The following is a 20,711-nucleotide window of genomic DNA, read 5'->3' as shown; positions in this document are numbered from 1 at the left end:
AGAGGGCAGAAACATAATCCAGTTGTGGTATTGGAGGCTTCTGTGGGAAGCAATTAAAGTTAAGTGACGCTGTATGGGAGACCTTAATCTGACAGCACTGTGGCTTGATAAGAAGAAAGATGTGAGCCGGGTCTGGTGACACACTTCTTTAATCCCAGCACTCGAGGAGGCAGAGGCAATTGGATCTCTGTGAGTTCGAGGCCAGTCTGGTTAGAAAGCAAGTCCAGGACAGCCAAGGCTACACAGAGAAACCCTGTCTCAAAAAGCAAAAAACAGGAGGAAAGATGTGACTAGGAATGTTCTGTCTCACAGTGCTATGTCCTACTCTATCCTGAACCTCTGTAGAATGTCCCACCAACAAGAGTACTTTGGCCGGGTGTGGTGGCACATGCCTTTAATCCCTGCACTTGGGAGGGAGACAGAGGCAGGCGGATCGCCATTAGTTCGAGACCAGCCTGGTCTACAAAGTGAGTCCAGGACAGCCAAGATAACATAGAGAAACCCTACCTAAAAAAAAAAGAAAGAAAGAAAGAAAGAAAGAGGACTTTGCCACATACAGCCACCGGATCATGGGCTTCCCAGCCTCTGGAATTATGAGTCAAAAAGCATATTCTTTTTTGTTTGTTTTTTTGTTTCTGGGGTGTTTTGTTTGTTTCTGATCAGGGGGGTGTTTTGGTTTTTGGGTTTTTTGTTTGTTTTTTGTTTTGTTTTGTTTTGTTTTTTGAGACAGGGTTTCTCTGGGTAGCCCTGGCTGTCCTGGAACTCACTCTGCAGACCAGGCTAGCCTCAAACTCAGAGATCTACCTGCCTCTGGTGGGCTGGGATTAAAGGCATGAGCCACCATGCCCGGCAAAAAGCATATTCTTTATATGTTACATAATCTATGTTATTCAGTTGGGGTATCAGAAAATGGGCTGAGACATATGCCAGGAGGAACTTTACAAATGTGACTACATTAATGCTCTTTCAGTGAGATTATCCTATGTCATCCTGGCCGGACCAGTGTAACCACAGCAATCCTCGGATGAGGAAAGCAGGGACAGACACGATAACCATGGAGCAATGGGCCAGGATCACAGAGACACTGTTGATTTCAGAGATGAAGGGAAGGGTTGTGAGCCAAAAAATCCAAGAGACACGTGGAAATTAAAGTAGGCAAAGAAGAGCTGGAGAGATGGCTCAGAGTGTTGCCTGCTCTTCCAAAGGTCCTGAGTTCAATTCCCAGCAACCACATGGTGGCTCACAACCATCTATAATGAGGTCTGGTGTCCTCTTCTGATGTGCAGGTGTTCATACAGGCAGAACACTATATAAAAGTAGTAAATAAATAAATCTTTTTTTAAAAAAAATAGGCAAAGAAAGAGATTCCCATGTCAGAGCCTCCAAAAATTCAGCCCCACTGACAAAGGGAATCCCAAATCTGCTTCTGATCACCAGAACTCTGAGGTGACTATAAAGTTACATTATTTTAAGTCACTAAATTTGCAATAATTTGTAACCTCACCAGTAGGAATCTAACATACTAACATATTACATTAACCATTTCTCATAGAGAATTCCAGGCCAGCCAGGACTACACAGTGAGTCCCTGTCTCAAAACAAACTAAACAAAACAAAAACCAAATCTGAGATGAAATACAGGAAGAATGCCATTTACTATCTCACATCTAAAGACAAACTATTAGCTTAGTCCAACAAAAACTAATTTACAGTAAGTTAATATGTGTGTGTTGCAGATGAAATATGTAAGTGGACTCGTTTTCATATATTTGGGTTACAGTAAGAAGTAGAACGTGGCCAGACCTTTGCACTTCCAAACCTATTTACTAACATAGTGAAAGCTAAACACGCAGGTGGATTCTTTATTCTGGGTACACAATCGTGCACAGGGAATTGAAGCCGACAGCATGACTTTAAGATGCATCTCTTGGGGCAGGAGAGATGGCTCAGAGGTTAAGAGCACTGCCTGTTCCACCAAAGATCCTGATCTCAATTCCCAGAAACCACATGGTGGCTCACAACCATATACAATGAGATCTGGTGCCCTCTTCTGGCAGGCAGGCAGGCACACGTGGGAAAAGAATATGTATAAATAATAAATAAATAAATATTTGAAAAAAAAAGATGCATCTCTTAGTGGAGTGCTGAACAGAAGAAATATAATTGTCCCTTTAGTCAACATTTAAAAATCCAGTATTGTGTGTATGTATGTACGTATGTGTGTATGTGTGTGAGTGTATATATATATATATATATATATATATATATATATATATATATATATTCTCTATGATACATATTCTCTATGATAACATACAGTATGTGTGTATATATATATGCTCTATTATATATATTCTCTATGATAACATACAGAGTTCTAGGGGCTGGAGAGATGGCTCAGAGGTCCCGGATGCTACACTGCTCTTGCAGAGGACCCTAGAGAGGCTCCCAGCACCTATGTTCTTCGGTCACAACCAGCTCCTGGGAGATCCTACACTTTTAGCTTCTGAGGGCTCCCGGACTCATCATATGCACGTATCTATACACAGACACCCTTGCAAATGTAATATTAAATTAACAAAAAAAATAAATATTAAAGAGCAGAGTTCCAAACTCAGGTGGCACTAAATGATTTTTTTTTCAGCTACCTAAAATGTCCCCCTGGTGTTGGAGATGAGCAGAGAGTCTTCATTGACTAAGGTAGTCCTTTGCACCCTAGGACACACAGCATCTCTGCCAGCATCAGTGAGACAGTGGGCATCGGCATTGGCTCCCAGGCTGCTGGTGGGGAGGGGCCAGATATAGGGACAGTTTTGGAGAGATCGGTAGATCATCACAAAACCTAGGCATGACTTCAGATACCCGCTGATGCTGATGCTGATGCTGATGCTGATGCTGATGCTGATGCTGATGCTGTCTTGCAACAATGCCCAAGATATAGTCCAAGCTGGCTTTAAAAGTGTGATTGTCCTGCATTCAACTCTCAAGTTTCTGGGCTCGCCAGTATACTAGCACTCCTGTGTAGACAGCCTCTCGATGCAAGAAGGAGTTTGTCTTGCTAACCTGAATTTTGGGTAGAATGTGTTTCCAGAGGTCTGTTGTAGCACTTAAGGCCTTGACTGTAGCCATATGGATATACATTGCTGTCCCTTTAAACTGATCACCCTCAGAGGTCAGGAGAGAGATTTCTCAGTTGTGTGTTACAATTAATGGAATGTGTATGGATACGTTTGAAAGTCCAGAAGTAAAGGGGGGAAATTACCAAGATGATTTGTGACAAGTCTTTGGTGTACCTATACGAATACAGGAATGCTATAGCACCCTGGAAAAACTCCACTGACCTAGCCGCACACCCAGAAAGATTGCCATCTAGTGGCAAATCAAAGAAGCTGCAAGTATTTGCATAGTTTCTACACTTTAGTAAAAAGGATAACCCTTCAACTTCTTTTCTACTTGGCGCCAAAGTTCATTTAGGGCAGAAGTCTTCCAGGACCCTTTACAGCTGTGAACTAAAAATACTTTTTTACTGTCTTGAATGGTTGGGGGTGGGGATCAAATACATTTTGTGGCGAAATAACTAGATGAAATTCAAATTTCAGTTGCAGTAAATATAACTGCGTCAGAAAACGAGCATACTCACTTGTTTACATCTCTTCTATAGTTGTATTTGTTAGCACAATGGCAGAGCTGACGGTCTCCCATGGAAAGCATATGACCAGCAGAGCCAAAAGTGCTTACTGCTGACCTTTTACAGCAAATGTTTGCCAGCCCCTGCTGAGTCTAATAATAGGGTGCTCAGAATGCCTGGCAATATTAAACAGGCCAGGAAGAGCTCATCGCCTCTGAGTGCATTCATAGGCTCACTCATTCATTCCATAAGCAATGTGACAGACACAAAAAGAACGTCTAGAGACGGGATAAAGAGAGTGCTAAGTAAAAGGGGGAATGGCTCTGAAAATAAAAATGGAGGGCTGGAGAGATGTCTCAGAGCACATCAGCTGAGATGTACTGCTTTTTCAAAGGACTTCAGTTAGGTTCCCAACACCCACATCAGACCACTTATAACCAGGGAATTCAGGGAATTTGATGCATCTGAAACATACATACACACACACACACGTGCACATACTCTCTCTCATACACACACACACATGCACATACTCTCTCCCACACACACATGACTAAGAGCAAATATTTGAGAACACCACATTTCTATTTATTTGCAAGTTTTTATATAATGAAGTATATTTTTTAAAATAAAATAAAAAAAAATCTTAAAAGGATGGAGGGAAGAGAGAAAGTCACTCACATAAACCGCCCATTATATTCTGACTAGGTACAGCACAGACAAAAGTCTCATGTTTTCTCTTGTCCCTGTGTTAATTAAGAAGCCTGGATGCAGTGATAGTCTGCCTGCCTGTGTGTGGAGGCTAGGCATCCTTAGGAAGGAGGGGAGTGGCAGTATCTGGGAAAGGAAGAAAACGCAGTATGCTGAGTCACACAATCGTGTCGTATTAACAGAAATGGGGCCTGTGAGATGGCTCAGTCGCTAAAGGTGTTTGTCACTGCAGCATTTCGGAGTCGGAGGCAGAAGGATCCTGCTTTCCAGGCCAGCCTGAGAGTGTGACACAGTCTTCAGTCTTAAAAACAACAACAAACACTAGTGGAGTTTTCTGGCTCACTCAAATAATTCCAGCTCTTGAGAGGCTGAGAGAAGAGGGTTGTTCCTGTGAGCTGGGGGTTGATGGGTGCCAGTGGAAATGAAGGGAAGACAGGTAGCTCCAGAATCAGAACTGATCTTTAATCAGGACAGAAGGGCTACAGTTTCTTGGGGAAAGTGAGATGATGTGCAAGTGGCCCTGGTGGCCCTGGGGCCTGTTGGCTTTTGTAGGACTGAAACTGGGGAGCTTTGGGGCTGGAAGATTCCATCTGCAGTTCAGTTCCCCTTCAGACAGGAAGCAGTACACACCAGCCAGGTTGGTATGTGGATCTCTTTATCAGAAGCTGTCACAGTCATCAGTCAACTCTGAGCTTCCCAGTCCATCTGAGGCATTTAGGTGACTAACTCCCTTTAGTCACTGGTTTGGGACCAGCCTGGGCTAAAGTGAGATCCTAGCATATACTTGGCTTTGTGTGTAAAGGAGTGCTGCCAAGCCCCAGGGCCTGAATTCGATTTCTGGGGTGCATATGATATGAGGAGCCCCACCATCACCCTGCTCCACACAAATTAACTAAAACTATTTTCTATCTAAAATATATATACTTCTACAATATGCTAACTAAAAATAGAAAACTAAACATACTTTAACTGCCTGTGTGAGATGTTGTATCTATATGATAGGAGCATGTATGTGTGTGTTGTATTTTAATGAAGTAAGTGAGGGCTGGAGAGATGGCTCAGAGGTCAAGAGCACTGCTTGCTCTTCCAAAGGTCCTGAGTTCAGTTGGCAGCAACCACATGGTGGCTCACAACCATCTACAATAAAATCTGGTACCCTCTTTTGGCTTGCAAGTGTACATTCAGGCAAAACATTGTGGGGTTTTTTGTTTGTTTTGTTTTTCGAGACAGGGTTTCTCTGTGTAGCCTTGACTGTCCTGGACTCGCTTTGTAGACCAGGCTGGCCTCGAACTCTTAGCAATCAGCCTGCCTCTGCCTCCCAAGTGCTGGGATTAAAGGCGTGCGCCACCACTGTCCAGCAAAACGTTATGTACATATTAAAAAAATAAATCTACAAAAAGAAAAAATAAAAAAGTGAATACAAACGTAGTGATCTGAGGACGGGAAACTGTATATAATCAGATGTTCTTACGGTGTGCGTACACTGAGTTGTGCTAAAATACACGCATGACCCGAGTGGGAAAAGAGGAATTTACGGGCTATGCTGGCAATGCACTCAAGTATTAAGAGCGTAACAAGAAAGAGAAAAGGCAGGTGTGCGTCCTTTAGATACTTTGCCAGTGGATCCATACATTTCCAGACTCGTTTTAGCTCTCTAGGCGAGCTGTATCACTAGGCTTCTTCCCTCAAATGGCAAAAAGGAAGGACACCAACTGCTCTTAGAAAACAGAGCCGGTTAGTCCGAAATGGCGGGGAGGGGAGGAGCAAACATGGAGGGCGGGGCTAGGAAGTGGCCGGCTCGCCAGGCCGCGCCCGCTGCGCATGCGCGCACGCGCCCCCTCCCCCTCGCCGCCATGGCGCTGGCGCCGTCCAGTCAGCCGCGGGAGGTGGCGGCGACTTCCCCTCAGGAAGTCAGGTCTCCGCCTCCTCCCCCACCCCACCCCGCCTGCTCTGCGGCGGAGGCGGCGGCGGCGGCGGCGGTGTTCCTGCCTCTCCGCCACCTCCACCGCAGCCGCTGACCCCCGGCCGGCGTTGTTGGCGGGGAGGGGGACAGTAGTTGTAGACGCCCGCCCCTACCTCAGAGAAGGTGAGTTCCCGCCCGGCGGCGGGGGCGGCCCGAGCTCCAGCCCTCAACTCCTGCGGCCTGGTGACCGCCGAGCGCCCCGCCCCGCCTGCGAAATGGCGGAGGAGGCCGAGGTCCGCGGGGACCCGGACAAGAGGCGGCCAAGGCAGAGGGCGAGGGAAGCGGGGGTCCCGTGAGGAAGCCCCGTGTGGAAGCGACTCCCCGAGAGGGCGGCAGCCTCGGTCTGGCGGAGTGTGGAGAGCAGATCTCACAGCAGGCTCTACTTAGGGAAAGTTGGGGGACGAGGAGGAAGCTTGTGGGAGGTAGCGTGGGGGAGCTCCCAAGTGAGGAGGTGAGGTGGAGGGGACCCCCCTGGAGCGTGAGTCTAGTCATCAGGACCCCCTGGAAGACAGGTTAGACAAATGTACAGACGTACCTTGACCTAGTGATCTGAGCTTTAGTACGTATTGGCCAGCGTGAGATTTGATGCCATCCCTACTGACGAGGGGCAAAGCTGAGCTGTGTCCTGAATTGCTCTAGGGTGACTTGGGCCTTTTTTTAAAAAAGAGAGAGAGAGAGAGAATGTGTAAGGAGAGAAGACCGAGCTGAAGAAGACCGGAGAGGTGAAAAATTCCAAAGGGTTAGTCATTGCTTTTGCTGACTGGGAGTTACGGAAGTTAGGCACCTATCCTCCCACAGAGACTGGGAACTCAACCTCCACCACCCTAATTATAACTCAAAGAAATGATTTTATAGGGTATGGGAGACTGCTGAGTTACGGGAAAGAGCCTGTGTTGGGCCCAGTGCTGGAGACCTTTAATCCTCAGCACTGGAGAGGCAAAGGCCGGCCATCCTGGTCTTACATGAGAGAGTTCCTGGCCAGCCAGAGCTGCTTAGTGAGACACTACCTCAGGGCGAGGAGTTGGGGGTGTTAGTGTTTTTAAGAGTGATTCTACTATGCGGATAGAACTCCTGAGGATGACAAAGAGGCCTGACATCTGGTGAGGGCTAAAATAAACAGTAAATCTGACAGCCAGAGCTTTTCCTTAAAGTGGGACTGGGGTGTCCCAGGGACTCGGCCATAGGCCCGCCCGTGTTATAAACTGTGGTCTTTATACAGGTGGAGGTTAGGAGAGTGGACATTGTCACCAACACTTTTACCAGAACACAAAAAGCTGTTTGCTATCCCAGGAGAAATGTGAGGTTTTATGAGTACTACACATCTGCACCTGTGAGATAAGTCTTTAAAGTAGTTTTGGAAATAATTTTAACTTGATCCCCAATGCAGAAAATTTCAGTTAAACAGAAACAGAAAAACACTATTTTTAGTATTTTTGCCTTATATTGCTCCTTGTCTCCAGTGTGGAGGATAACAGAAGCCAAAATATTGCAGGATAATTCAGATTCTATTTTCTAGAATACCTATAAACATAGCACTAAAAGTAACTTTTTCCATATCTCTATTTTATATCCTTTCTTACACAGTTCACTTTTTTATGAACCAGGCAGAGTTGTTGCATGCCTCTAATTCCCAGAGGCAGAGGCAGGCAGATCTCTGATTTTGAGGCCAGCCTGGTCTATAGAGTGTTCCAAGACAACCAGAGCTAAAACAGGGAAACCCTGTCTTGAAAAACCTAAACAAACAAAACATTTGTATGGACACTTCCATTCAGTCAGAGTGTTACTAGAAATTGATTACAATCAAATAAGTATCTTTAGCCTATCTTGAGAACTTTTTTAAATCTGTGTTTAAACCTGCCTATCACCAAGTATGCCTGAACAGCTTACAGGTGTCAGCACTGCAGTTCCTTTTAGTTCACAGGACAATTTCAGTGATTCTAATTTGTCCAAAAGACTAAATGATGATCTGTGTAGCAGTGACCTCTGTACCACTTAAAGGTGGTAAAAGTGAGATGAGTGGAATAGAAATCTTGCCCAAGAATAGGTTGTATTGTTAGTTTCGGTACAAATGTATGACCCTGAGACAGTCCCACACTTGCTCTTGGGTTACGTCATCTACTGAGTTAGGTAATTGGATGAACCCAGTGGTTCTCAACCAAGGATGTATCTGCCGCAGGCTCCCCATCTTCCATTTATTTGAAAATGTTTAGAGACATTTTTTTTTCTTGTAGCCACTGGACAGAGGAACATGGTAAGCACATGCTAGAGGTAATCTATTTGATATAGAACAAAGATACCACAACACTAAAGTTCATGAGACCAGCCCCCATATATACAACATAGGATTATCCTACCTAGAATATCAGTGTTGCCAAGGTTGAGGAACTAACACTAACCAAACTCTGTGGATTAGATTTAACGATTTGGACTGAATTTTAGCAGTCTGTTGGTTGGTATTCCTTCTATGGTATGGTTGGAACAGTAAATCATAGAACATGGAAGTTTGGACTCCTAGTAGCTATTTGGTGACATTCAAAAAAATAAAATCTCTTGAGTTCAGATTGAAATCAATAAGATTTGGGGGTGGGCGGGGCGGGGGGAGCTTCCTAGTCACTGTTATGAAAGGTTAACTGCCTTTGGAACGCCTCATCTTCCACCTTCCCAGTGCTGGGAGTGTAGGAGTGTACCATCTTACCCGATTTAGGACTCAGTATGTTTTAATCCCATAAAGAGTGGTCTGGAGCCAGGTGTGGTGCCTTATACCTTTAACCCCAGTACTTGGGAGGCAGAGACAAACAGATCTCAGGTTTTAGGCAAGCCTGGTCTATGTATAGGGAAACTGTCCTCCTACACACACCAAAAAAAGTTGAGGTGGGCATACAACCCATGCCTATAATCCCGTTGTTTAAAGTCCAAGGGCTGCACTGTGAGACCCTGTCTTCGAAAAAGAAAGTATCTCAATAGTTACATCAAAAAACCAAAACCTTGTAATTTCCAGTTACGGTGGCAGACCAAAAAAAAAAAAAGATAATGCTTGGAAGTAAGTGTGTGTGTGTGTGTGTGTGTGTGTGTGTGTGGTGTGTGTATGTGTGTGTATAAACCCCTCCAAAAATTAGAATTACTCTGCTTCCTGTCACAGTTCCTGTCACACTCAAAATAGAACCAGTAAAACTTTTTGAAACAGGAAGCTGATGAAAAACATTTTTGGGGCTAACCTGATCATATCCTGTTCCAAGAAGAGTCAGTATCATTGTGGTCAGTTTACGTGCACTTAATTTGGAATCAAGGGAAGTTGTGAAAAACTATATTATCTAATCTTTTAAAATTACTGACTTTATAGTCAAATGTAGTTAAGCTACATATTTTTAAACAATCAAAATAAATGTAGAACACTATATCCAAGTCCTTTCTAAACTTAACAGTTTGAGCACACATTTTTAATTTTACATACTGGTGCCAAAGTCTGGCTTAGTTTGAAGATAACCAGCATAAATACAGTTTTTCATTTTTGCAAAAGTTAAAACTATAGGTACATGTAACAACCCCCATTCTGTGTATGTCCTTTTCAGTTATTTTCAATAAAATTTAGCTAACATACAATATTGAACTGTAGCTGGGTGTGGTGACCCACGCCTGTAATCCCAGCACTCAAGGAGGCAGAGGCAGGCGATCTCTGAGTTCAAGGCCAGCCTGGTCTACAAAGTGAGTTCAGGTCAGCCAAGGCTAACAAAGAAACCGTGTCTCAAAAAAGAATAAGTGAAGTATGTTTCACCTTGTTTCAAACTTGTATCTCTGGTCCAAAATAGTAGATACAGTTTCTAAGTGAGATTTACTAGGTCTTTTCCCACTGTAGCCTGTAATATGTACCCTAAGGAATTACATCGTTTTTAAGGCATCCTTCAGGGTACTATGCTTTGTAGATATGGGCAATATTAACTGTCAGTAATCCTTGGCCTGGGGGACTTAAAGATGAGTTTTCTCCAGGCAGATACATTCAGGGCTTTACTCTTATCTAGATGTCCCCTGTCTTCTACCATCATCCCTGGAAAGGAGCTGAATGGATCATGAGCCAGCCACAGTAATTCCTCCCATAAATTATTTTGCTAATATATATTGGGCTAGTGATACTAAAATTGAAAGTGTACCATTTTGTAACATTATTCTTTTAATATACCATGGACATTTCTTCATAACATGTTTTGAGACCATGTCTCAACAGAAATAAAATACTTAACTGGGTGGTGGTGGCACATACCCTTAATCCCTAGAGAGGCAGAGGCACGTGGATCTCTTGGGTTCTGGGATGGGCTGGCCTACAGAGCTAGTTCCAGGACAGCCAGGGCTACATAGAGAAACCCTGTCTTGAAAACCCATTAAATAAATACCCACATATAAAGTAAATTTTGGCACTAAATAAATTGACATTTTTCTTTAGTCCATTTTATATTGATATAGCAGAATACCATACTATTTTACTTTTAAAAAGATTTCTCACAGTTCTAGAGGTTGGAGGTTTTTCTTTTAAGGTGCCAGCATCTGATAAGGCAAAAGTGTAAGTGTGGAGAGAGATCAGACGGAAAGCCACAAGCTCTCTTAAGACTGGCATTAATCGGATCTGAAAGCGGCAACCTCATGACCTAAATACTTCCCATTGGGCTTCACCTAACACTTGTACCGGGAATAGTTTTCAGCATTCCAACATGGGTTCGGGGAGATATATTGCCAAACTAGCAGTGTCCTGCTCATAAACTGGTAAGCATCTGTAAGATAAATTTCAACAGTAGGTGCCTTAGATTTAACTGTAGGCCATGTAAGTATAGTGATTTGGGCAAGATTTATTACGAAAGGAGAAAAGTTAGCCCAGGCCCTAAAAGTTGATATACAACACGAGTAGTCTTGAGTTGTTTTTATGGTCTTACATATTTGGTAAAGTGTATATGGTCACATTTTTACCAACTGAGAGAGGTTGCCTGCTACAGGTAAGGATGGTTTGTGGTTCCTTCCTGTGGTTCTCATAGAACTTTAGTGGTATGCAGTCACCCTTACTTATCTGCAGGGGATTAGTTCCCCACCCCCTGCCTCTTGCAACAAAATCTACAAATGTTCAAGTCTAAATCAGCATAGTTGTGTATAGCCTTTATGTATCTCCTATATACTTGAGTTATCTAGATTACTTGCAATACCCAGTGACCCAGACAGTGTAAATAGTTGTTACACTGTATTGTTTAGGGAATAATGACAAGGAAAATAAGTCTTCTTACTCTATAAGCATGATTTTTTTATTAATAGTTTATTGAACAACAACAACAAAAAGAATCACTTCTATTAGCAGTTACCAGGTATGTGGTCACATTCAGGTATAGTGACACACATCTATAATTCCAGGTACTCGTGAGGCTGAGGCAAGGAAGATTACAAAAGTGAGGCCATAAGGCCTGAGAAATGGCTGGTGGATAAAGGTTCACACCTCCATCAGTCTCTGGGACCCACATGATAGAAGGAGAAAGAACTGACTCCAGTTAGTTGTCCACTGACTTCCACACACCTGCTCTGGCATGTACATTGACAAACACACAATAAACATTAACTTTTTTAAATTTGAAAGATTAGCATATTAAATACTAAGCCAGGTGTGGTGGTGCACACCTTTAATCCTAGCACTCAGACAGAGGCAGGTGGATCACTATGAGTTTAAGGCCAGAGACAGCCAAGGCTATACAGAGAAACCTTGTCTTCAAAAACAAAAATTAAGCATACTAAATGTTTTCATATTAAGATTGGTGTTCTCGGGCATGGTGATGCACGCCTTTAATCCCAGCAGGGTGGCAGAGGCAGGCAGATCTCTGAGTTCGAGGCCAGCCAGGTCTACAAGAGAAACCCTGTCTCGAAAAACAGTTTTAAAAAATGGCATTCTCATGAGCAAAAGGCTATAACTATAGCTTTGCAAGCAGTTGGAAAATTAAAATTTGAGGCGATACATGAAATGATCCTGCTAACTGAAGACTAAAAACAAAACTTCCTCCAGTGTTTTGCCTTCTTTTCTTCTTTTTCCATAGATAACAGGAATGAATGCAGACAGGTTTTTTGTTAGTTTTTATAAAAGGCATCTCTGGAGTGGTGCTGCTGTTTGAATAAGGGATTTTTCATTATGAGATAGGTTAAAAATAAAGAGATTGTATCTTTTGGAAGCTTTGAAATCTAACAGATAAGCCTCATCTATGTCATTTTACTTAATCAGTTTAAGAACCCTGTATGATAGATGGTATTGTCCCGTCAGTGGATCAGAAAAGGAATGATGTACTGACGTTTTTGGGTAATTAGGGTTTAAACTCAAGTTCTTCTAACCCTGAAGCTCATTCCCCCCAATCTCTTACACTGAATACAGACAGCAGCTTAAGCCCCTAGTAACTCAGCCACCACATTTATACAATAACCAAAAGAAATCCCAAAACTTGAACAAAAAACTGTAAGTCTATATCAAAAGGTTGTGGGTGGGATTGTTATTTGTTTTGTGCATCAGTGTCTTCTACTACAGGAAAGATGACAGACAGTAGCCTTACCTTTGACAGGCTTTTAAGGAGGTTTCAAATCACACAAGTGGAGAGCTGTGAACTGTTAGTAGTCTTCTAAATCATAGATGAAGATACTGACTCAGATGACACTCAGCTAGACACAGCAGTGAGTGGGTATGCCTGTACATGAAGTCTGAGTCCCTGCCCAGTTTTCTTTATATAGTGTGGCTTCCATTCTCTGTCTTGACTGTATAATCGGGTGGAGGTAGCCATTAAAAATTACTGTGTGTGTGCAGTAGTCTTTTCCTACTCTGGTCTCTTCAATGTTCAGAGACCTGGATAAAGTTGATCTCTTTAGCTCTGCTATCTTGAATGCAAATGTGCTAGGTACACTTATTCCAGTGAAACATAAAGGTCAGTTGGGCTATTTGTAAAGACCTCATGTAAGTAGTTCCCATATACACACATGCATTTATTTACTTTGTGTGTAGGTGCATGCCTGCCACAGCACTAAGTGGAGGCCAGGCGACAACTTGGAGTCTCAATTTCACACTAGTCCCAGGGATCAGGTACGGGACACTGGGCTTGGCCATAAGTGCCCGTTACCCACTGAGCCATCTTACCTGCCACCTCATCTAGTTTATCCATTGTAATCTTGTTTGAAACTACATCTTTTTTTATTTTTGGTTTTTTGAGACACGGTCTCTCTGTGTAGCCTTGGCTGTCCTGGACTTGCTTTGTAGACCAGGCTGGCCTTGAACTCACAGAGATCCACCTGCCTCTGCTTCCCTGAGTACTGGGATTAAAGGCATGCTCCACCACCGCCCAACTTGAAACTACATCTTGATCCATATGTGGTTGAGATTAAAGTACTCTAATTATATAGTTTCTTGGCTTCAGGTTGAGGCGACTTGGATTCAGGTCTCAATTCTGCGATTATTGATGGGCAAGTTACTTTGAATCTCTCTTAAACCCTCAGAATGTCCTGTTTGCCATTTGTGAGAACTAGGTAAAAGAAGGCATCACACTGTGTGCATTCTAATTCTCTAGAAAAGTATCAGATAATCAGTGTTATTTTATGTTGAAAAAGTATAGCTTTTGTAAGATTGTAATTTAGAAAGAAATATTAGTTCAATTTAGAAAGATAAATATAAGTTCAAGAAAATGAAAATCATTCACAACTGTACTCATAAAATGTTAGTTTCTATTTTTTTCCCTGTATCATCATTTTAGGTATTACTATGTAGACAGTTTCAAACTCAGAGATTATTCTGTTAGATCCTCTCTTACAAGAAGTTTGGAGGTAGAATGTGCAAAGCTGTTAGGCCATCTTCATAATGTGATTAGAAATGACCCAAGCATCCTTGGCTTTGCTCTGAGTGGCTGGCTCAATTCCTCGTGTTCTGTGATGGCTAAAATCCACCTGTGGCATCCTTCCAGCCGCGGGAGGGGGATGTCTTCTTCTAGCCCATGCAGCACTTGGGGTTTTTTGATTGTTTTTGTTTTACCTGAAGTTACTCACATAGCTGTATTTTGCCTAAAAATGGCCAGAAATGTATATTTTAAAAAACATTTTCTGTTTCTTCATATGTTCAGTCCAGGGTCCACAAATAAGAGAAAAGCATATTTGACAAGGTACCTGGCCATTTCACTTAATACGATGATTTCTAGTTAGCGTTCATTTTCTAGCAAACAACATAGTTCCATTCTTTTTTTTTTTTCAATGCCTGAATTAAATTCTGTTGTGTAGTATATACCACATTTTCTTTATCCATTTATTGATGGGTAACTTGATTCTGTAACCTGGCTATTGTGTATAAATGCTGTAATAAATATGTATGTTCACTTGAGTATTAGAGGCTTATACCCAGAAATGGTAAAGCTGGGTTATACAGCAGTTCTCTTTTGAGTGTGAGGAGCCTTCATACATGTTTATATTCCTACCAATAATGATAATGCCCCTCTCCACACACACACAAAGTCCTTCATAGCAAGTATTGTTGTTTTCTTTTTTAAGATATATTTATTATGTATATGAGTACGTTGTCTTCATATACACCAAAAAAGGGCATTAGATCATGATATAGATGGTTGTGAGCTACAATGTAGGTGCTGGCAATTGAACTCAGGACCTCTGGAAGAGCAGCCAGTGCTCTTAACCAATGAGCCATTTCTCCAGCCCATTAGTTTTTTTTTTTTCTTTTTTTTTTCCAAGACAAAGTTTTTCTGTGTAGCCATGGCTACCCTGGACTCACTTTGTAGGCCTGACTGGCCTGCCTCTGCCTCCTGAGTTCTGGGATTAAAGGTGTACGCCACCATGCCTGGCATGTATTGCTGTTTTCTTAATGTTAGACATTCTGACTGGGATGAAACTCAATATAGTTAGAGGTTTTTGGATTAAGAGATTACAGACACATGCTAGTATACCTTCCTTTACATGCATTTTTGGTATTTGAACTCTGGGTCTTTGTAATTGTGTCACAAACGTAGTCACTGAGCCACCAACATAAGGAAAGGGGCCCATGTATGCCATGGTGTGAACATGTAAAAGTTAGAACTGAATTCAACAAGAATCTGTCAGTTCTCTCCTACCATATGTGTTATCAAGCTCAGTTTTTTTAATCTAGCACAGTTCTTATTACCCACTGAGCTATTGTGATAATGCATTAAAATTTTTTAGTATACTATATTTTGACCATGTTCCTCTTTCCCTCCCCCAAATTCTCCCAGTTCCTTCCTACTTCCCTATCTACCCAACTTCATGTTCTCCCCACCCCCCCCCCCACAGAGAGAGAAAAGGGGAGGGAGAGCAAAACAAAAAGTAAGACCAAAAACAAACAAAAAAAAAATCCAAAACAAAAACAGACATTTTTTGTGTGTTGTCCAACTACTCCTGGTCGGTCTTGGGACTTGCCCTGGAGTTTGGTTGATATGCTTAGATACATTCAATTGGAAAAGACTAGTTTTTCCTTTCCCAGCAACTGTCAATTACAAATAGCTTCTTGGTTAGGGGTGGGACTTTGTGTCTACTCTACCTTTTCAGTGCTGAGACCCTGTCTGGCTTGAACCTATACAGATCTCATGCATGTTGCTACAGTCTGAATTCATATGTGCATCAGTCCTGCTGTGTCTAGGAAACCCTATTTCCTTGGAGTCATCCATCACTTCTGACTCTTACAAGCTGTCTTCTCTTTCACATTGTTCTCTCAGTCTTGAAAATGGGAGTTTAATGAAGACATCCTATATTAGGACTGAGTTCTCCAAAGTCTGTCACTCTCCACACATTGTCCAGTTGTGAGGCTCTGTGTTGATTCTCATTTACTGCAGGAAGCTCTGATGAAAGTAGAGCAATGCACTGGTCTAAGAATCCAGCCTAATGTGGCCACTGAGGAGTCCCTGGGAGAGAGTGCTTCTACAGGTCATTGGGTGTCAGCGAGGAATGGAGTTGCACTAGAAGGAATGGCTGAAATGAACAAGTGGCAGAAAGCTAGGTGGACCCTTGGTTGGTATCAGGAGGTCCCTAAGGGATGGAGGTAAACTGAAAGGAGAGACTCCTTTAAGATTAAGTAAATCAGAATGGAGGACAAGAAGGATGATAACAGGAATAATGCATTCTTAGTGAAAACATTTTGGGGGGGGGGTTAAATAAAATACTCACTGGGTGTGATGGCACATACCTTTAATCCCAGCATTTGGGAGGCAGAAGCAGATGGATCTCTGAGTTTAAGGCCAGCCAGCTCTACATAATGAGTTCCATGGCAACCAGGGCTATGTAGAGAGACCCTGTCTCAAACACAAACAAAGCTAAGTTTTTAGTGGCTGACAAGGTGGTTGAATGGGTAAAAATGCTTGCCTCTGGAGCCTCACATCTTGATCCCAGAACCAATGTGGCAGGAGGAGAACTGATTGCTACAAGTGGTTCACTGGCCTCTATACATATACACACTTCTACATACACACTTTTTAAAATTCAGATTGACAACAAAGACAAATTTTGTAGATTTGGTCTGTGCTGGTTATGTAGGTATGAATGTTTAATCTTTGTGAAAAAATTGTGCTTGGTTTCAGGTGAATGAGAGTTGAATATTAGACAAAAATAGTTACCTCTCTACTCCTTGGTTTAGCTCCTGATTGTTTTAGTCTTCGCTTTGTGGAGCACTCATGCTGAAAAACTGAAGCCATTAATGGTTGAATATGATCAAATTTCACCATCAAGTTCTCAGCCTGATAACGGTAAGGTTCCACTCATGTATGTGCCATCTGAGATCTTTAGGGACTGGCTTGTCTTACATAGCATAATGTCTCCAAGGTTCATCTGCTTTATCCAGTTGTCAGTGGATGGATGCTGGGACTGTTTTACTTTTTATCACTGATAATGTTTATTATATTAGGTAGCTAGACCATCATCTGCTTTACTCATTTACCTATTGATTTATATTTCGGTGTTTTTGGTCTTTTTGTTGTTGTTGTTATTCCTCTCTGGGTCTATTAAAAAATAAAACTACTATCAACACTCATATTTAAGTCTTGAAAAGACATATATCATTCTTTTGGGGGTAAATGTCTCTCAGTTGTATTGCCAGGTCATTATATAAATGTGTATGTAACTTGATTAAGAAGCGGCTGAACTGTTTCTGAGTGACTGTCCCTTTTACCATTCCTCCCAGGGAGGTCAGAGGTATAGTTGTTCCAACTCCTCACTAAGCACTGTCAGTCTTTCAGTCTTCCCAATGAATATGTAGTGATCCCTCACTGTGGTTTGAATTAACATTTATTTTAAAGCTAGTAATCTACAACATACATCTTTTTCTGGTTTTATTGACCATTTGTATATATACCCTTCTGAAGTATCAAAATAGTATGCCTTTATTTCATTGTTTATTGTTGCTCTCCTGGTCAGAATTTTTATGCTTCTCAAATTAAAATGGTATCTAAGTTTTATAATTCACCAAAATAGGTTTCAGTTAGACCATTTTTGTTTTGTTTTTTGAGACAGGGTTTCTCTGTGTTGCCTTGGCTGTCCTGGACTCACTTTGTAAACCAGGCTGGCCTCGAACTCACAGCGATCCGCCTGCCTCTGCCTCCCGAGTGCTGGGATGAGAGGTGTGCGCCACCACCACCCGGCAGTTTGTACTTCTTAGGGTGAAGGAATATTTGATTGTACATAGGGTTTTTTTATGTGTCTTAATATTGTAGAGAAAATAAATCCCCAGAAATGTATTTTAATGTGGGGCAAAGAAAGAGAATCAGGACTAGCTGCTGCCCCCCCCCCCCCCCCCCCCCCCCCCCCCCCCCGTCTACCAAGAAAAACTAACGTTCTGGCGTGCAGGAGTTTCTGTATGTGTTCTTGTCCCTATTGTGCCCATCTCTGCCTACTCCTTAGTGTCCCCCTCATACTTCTCTTCTCAGAGAGAACAAACACCCAAATTCTAGAATGCCTTTATACCAGTCGGAAGCAATAGAGGGGAATCCAAGTGCTGTACAGATGCTGCCGAGTTCTAATCTGTTCCTCATGCCCTGTCCCTAAGAGTAGTTCTCATCTTGTAGCTGAGTTTATCATTCCCAGCATTCAAAAATCACTTTGTAAACATCACACTCTTTCATTAGTAAACCTTAAGACTACTGTAGTCAGGTAAGTGTGTACATTTGTTTTATTTGAGTAAACAAGATTTTAAAGATTAAATTACTTCCTTGTGGCTCTGTTAGTTAGAAAACAGTAATACAGGAAGCAGGCATGACAGCTTTTGAAATTATCTAACATTTAGATCAGGCCACTACCGAGACATGTGATTCACACATCCCTATTGCCTTACACTTTTAGCCTTATAAAAAACATTTCATGTGTCAGCTCCTTTCTATAACTTTTCTCCCAAATTAAATACCGAAGTTATTATGAATGACTTTTGAGAATTTGACCATTGTGATACTTAACAAGTTTTCAAAATATTTAGCAGTTATTGATGTAAGTTTTAACTTGGGCTTCCATTTGTTATTTTAACCTTTCTAAGAAAAAAAGAATTCTTCAGAACAAAATAATCTAGTATTTTTTTCTTCAATTTCTCTACAGAGAGTCCCTTTTTGTCAACCTAATGAAGCATTCAAACAAGTCATATGACTCTTTTCAAGATGAACTTGAAGATTATATTAAAGTACAGAAAGCCAGAGGCCTAGAGCCAAAGACTTGTTTCAGAAAGATGAGAGGGGACTATTTGGAAAACTGTGGGTACAGAGAAGAGTTTGATTCCAGGCCCAGGTACAGAATGTTTGATCAAAGACTCCCATCTGGAAACAACTATTCCTACCCAAGATCATGCAGTAGCTCACAGACAGAAGACCGGTTACCCCAGTGGTTACCAGCTCACGGCAAGCTGAGACTAGACTCTCTGAGCTACTGTCAGTTTGCCAGGGATGGCTTCTCAGAAAAACAAGGCCCCTTGAATCTTAGTCAGCAAGAATACAATTGTGGCTCATATAGTGTAGAATCTGTAGTTAACAAGCACCTTTGCTCAGGACACAGTGCCATTGACCCTCAGGCCAGTCGTAGACAGATGCACCAGAAAAGGAAAAGACATCTAGAGGAGAGCAGAGAAAAGCAGGAAGAACGGCCCAAACATGAGAGGAAAAAGAGTTCTGAGGAAATGGAATTAAGTAAACATAGGAGCATCCAAAGAAAGAAAACAAAGGCAGAAACGGAAACTGTACAAGATGGTACAGAAAAGCTTAAGAATAGAAAAGAGAAGAAAAGCCGAGATGTATCCTCTAAGAAAGAAGACCGTAAGCGTAAGAAGGAGAAAAAGGAGCAAGGCGAACAAAGGACGGAGGAGGAGATGCTCTGGGACCAGTCTATCCTTGGATTTTGAAGCTTCTTAGTTCTCCTGAGGCTCAGCTGAAATAACAGTCAAGCTTGGTTTTATGCATTCGTGTTCATGTCACTTTGATATGTGGACAGAAGTGTCAACTTCTAACAAAGTGAACGTGAAGTGCTTAGTAGGTTGCTTTCCAACATGGAGATTTCTTTCCTATTTTCTAAAAGATTTATTAATTTTTCTTAAATATGATAGAGTTTCCTTTTAAGACAGTGGCTCTGCTTCTGTTCACCAAATTGCTGTGGTAGTGGAATTATTTTCCTTTAGGGGGTCACTTACTTAAAATTGGTGGATTAACAGACTTTTTGAAATCTATTTCTCGGTTGGGTTTCTTTTAGTTTTGAGTCACATTTTTATGCACACTGGCTTTCTCTATGGAGCAATTTAGATTTCCTTTTTTAGACCTAACTTGCAATATATTTTCTGGGTTGGAAAGTGAAATACATTATAATAATTTTATCTTACATATAGTTTTAAAAGTTTCAGAGTCTTCACAGAAAATCAGTTTATATTCTGAAAATGTTTATAATAATAATAAAAAGTATTTTAACTTCTGGATGTTGCTTTGTGTCAATGCTCTGTTCTCCTAGGGATTTTCTTTTGGAACAGGAAAAGCAATAACCACACTTTATATTTTGGAGGGAGAACACCCTAAAAGGTTGTAAAAATTCCTTACCTGCTATATCAGACCTAACATATTTCATAATAAAAATCTATGGCTCATCATAATTTTCCAAATAAAAGAAAATAATCCTATTCTATTCTTGGCAATGCCAAACAAATACTAAGACACAAGGTCTGTGCTTTCTTCCTCATCGCCCCCCTCCAGCTGCCCCCCAGACAGTCTCTGTAGCCTTGGCTATCTTGGACTCGATTTGTAGACCAGGCTGGCCTGGAACTCATAGGAATCTGCCTGCCTCTGTCTCCCGAGTACTGGGATTAAAGGCATAACCACCACGCCTGGATATTTGCTTTCTTCAAAATGACTCAAAGTCAACAGCAGTGTAGGCTGAAAATTAACCAACACTAAA

The 20,711-nt window shown here is 41.8% G+C and overlaps 1 protein-coding gene across 7 annotated transcripts; it reads left to right on the top strand.

The window, feature by feature from the left end:
• Positions 1 to 6,212: 6,212 nt before the first annotated feature.
• Positions 6,213 to 20,238, top strand: LOC311588852 (lysine-rich coiled-coil protein 1). Of its 7 annotated transcripts, none has more exons than XM_084766910.1 (4): positions 6,213 to 6,425; positions 6,975 to 7,041; positions 16,939 to 17,047; positions 18,882 to 20,238. In XM_084766910.1, exon 4 carries the CDS (start codon positions 18,904 to 18,906, stop codon positions 19,672 to 19,674), a length of 771 nt encoding a protein of 256 aa, XP_084623036.1. In that variant the 5' UTR covers positions 6,213 to 6,425; positions 6,975 to 7,041; positions 16,939 to 17,047; positions 18,882 to 18,903; the 3' UTR covers positions 19,675 to 20,238. The 7 variants fall into 7 exon arrangements, with proteins under 7 accessions (XP_084623036.1, XP_084623032.1, XP_084623035.1 ...); XM_084766906.1 differs by having other exon boundaries at positions 16,883 to 17,047; XM_084766909.1 differs by having other exon boundaries at positions 6,971 to 7,041.
• Positions 20,239 to 20,711: the final 473 nt, after the last annotated feature.

Source organism: Acomys minous (assembly GCF_964271855.1).
Source record: "Acomys minous genome assembly, chromosome: 17".
NCBI classification, from domain to species: Eukaryota; Metazoa; Chordata; class Mammalia; order Rodentia; family Muridae; genus Acomys; species Acomys minous.
The sequence above is the reverse complement of the archived record's forward strand: the minus strand, read 5'-3'. Positions and strand labels throughout refer to the sequence as shown.

Bases quoted from the DNA above. Each gene is read 5' to 3' on its own strand.
- LOC311588852 (XM_084766907.1), top strand. From the start codon at position 18,904: ATGAAGCATTCAAACAAGTCATATGACTCTTTTCAAGATGAACTTGAA.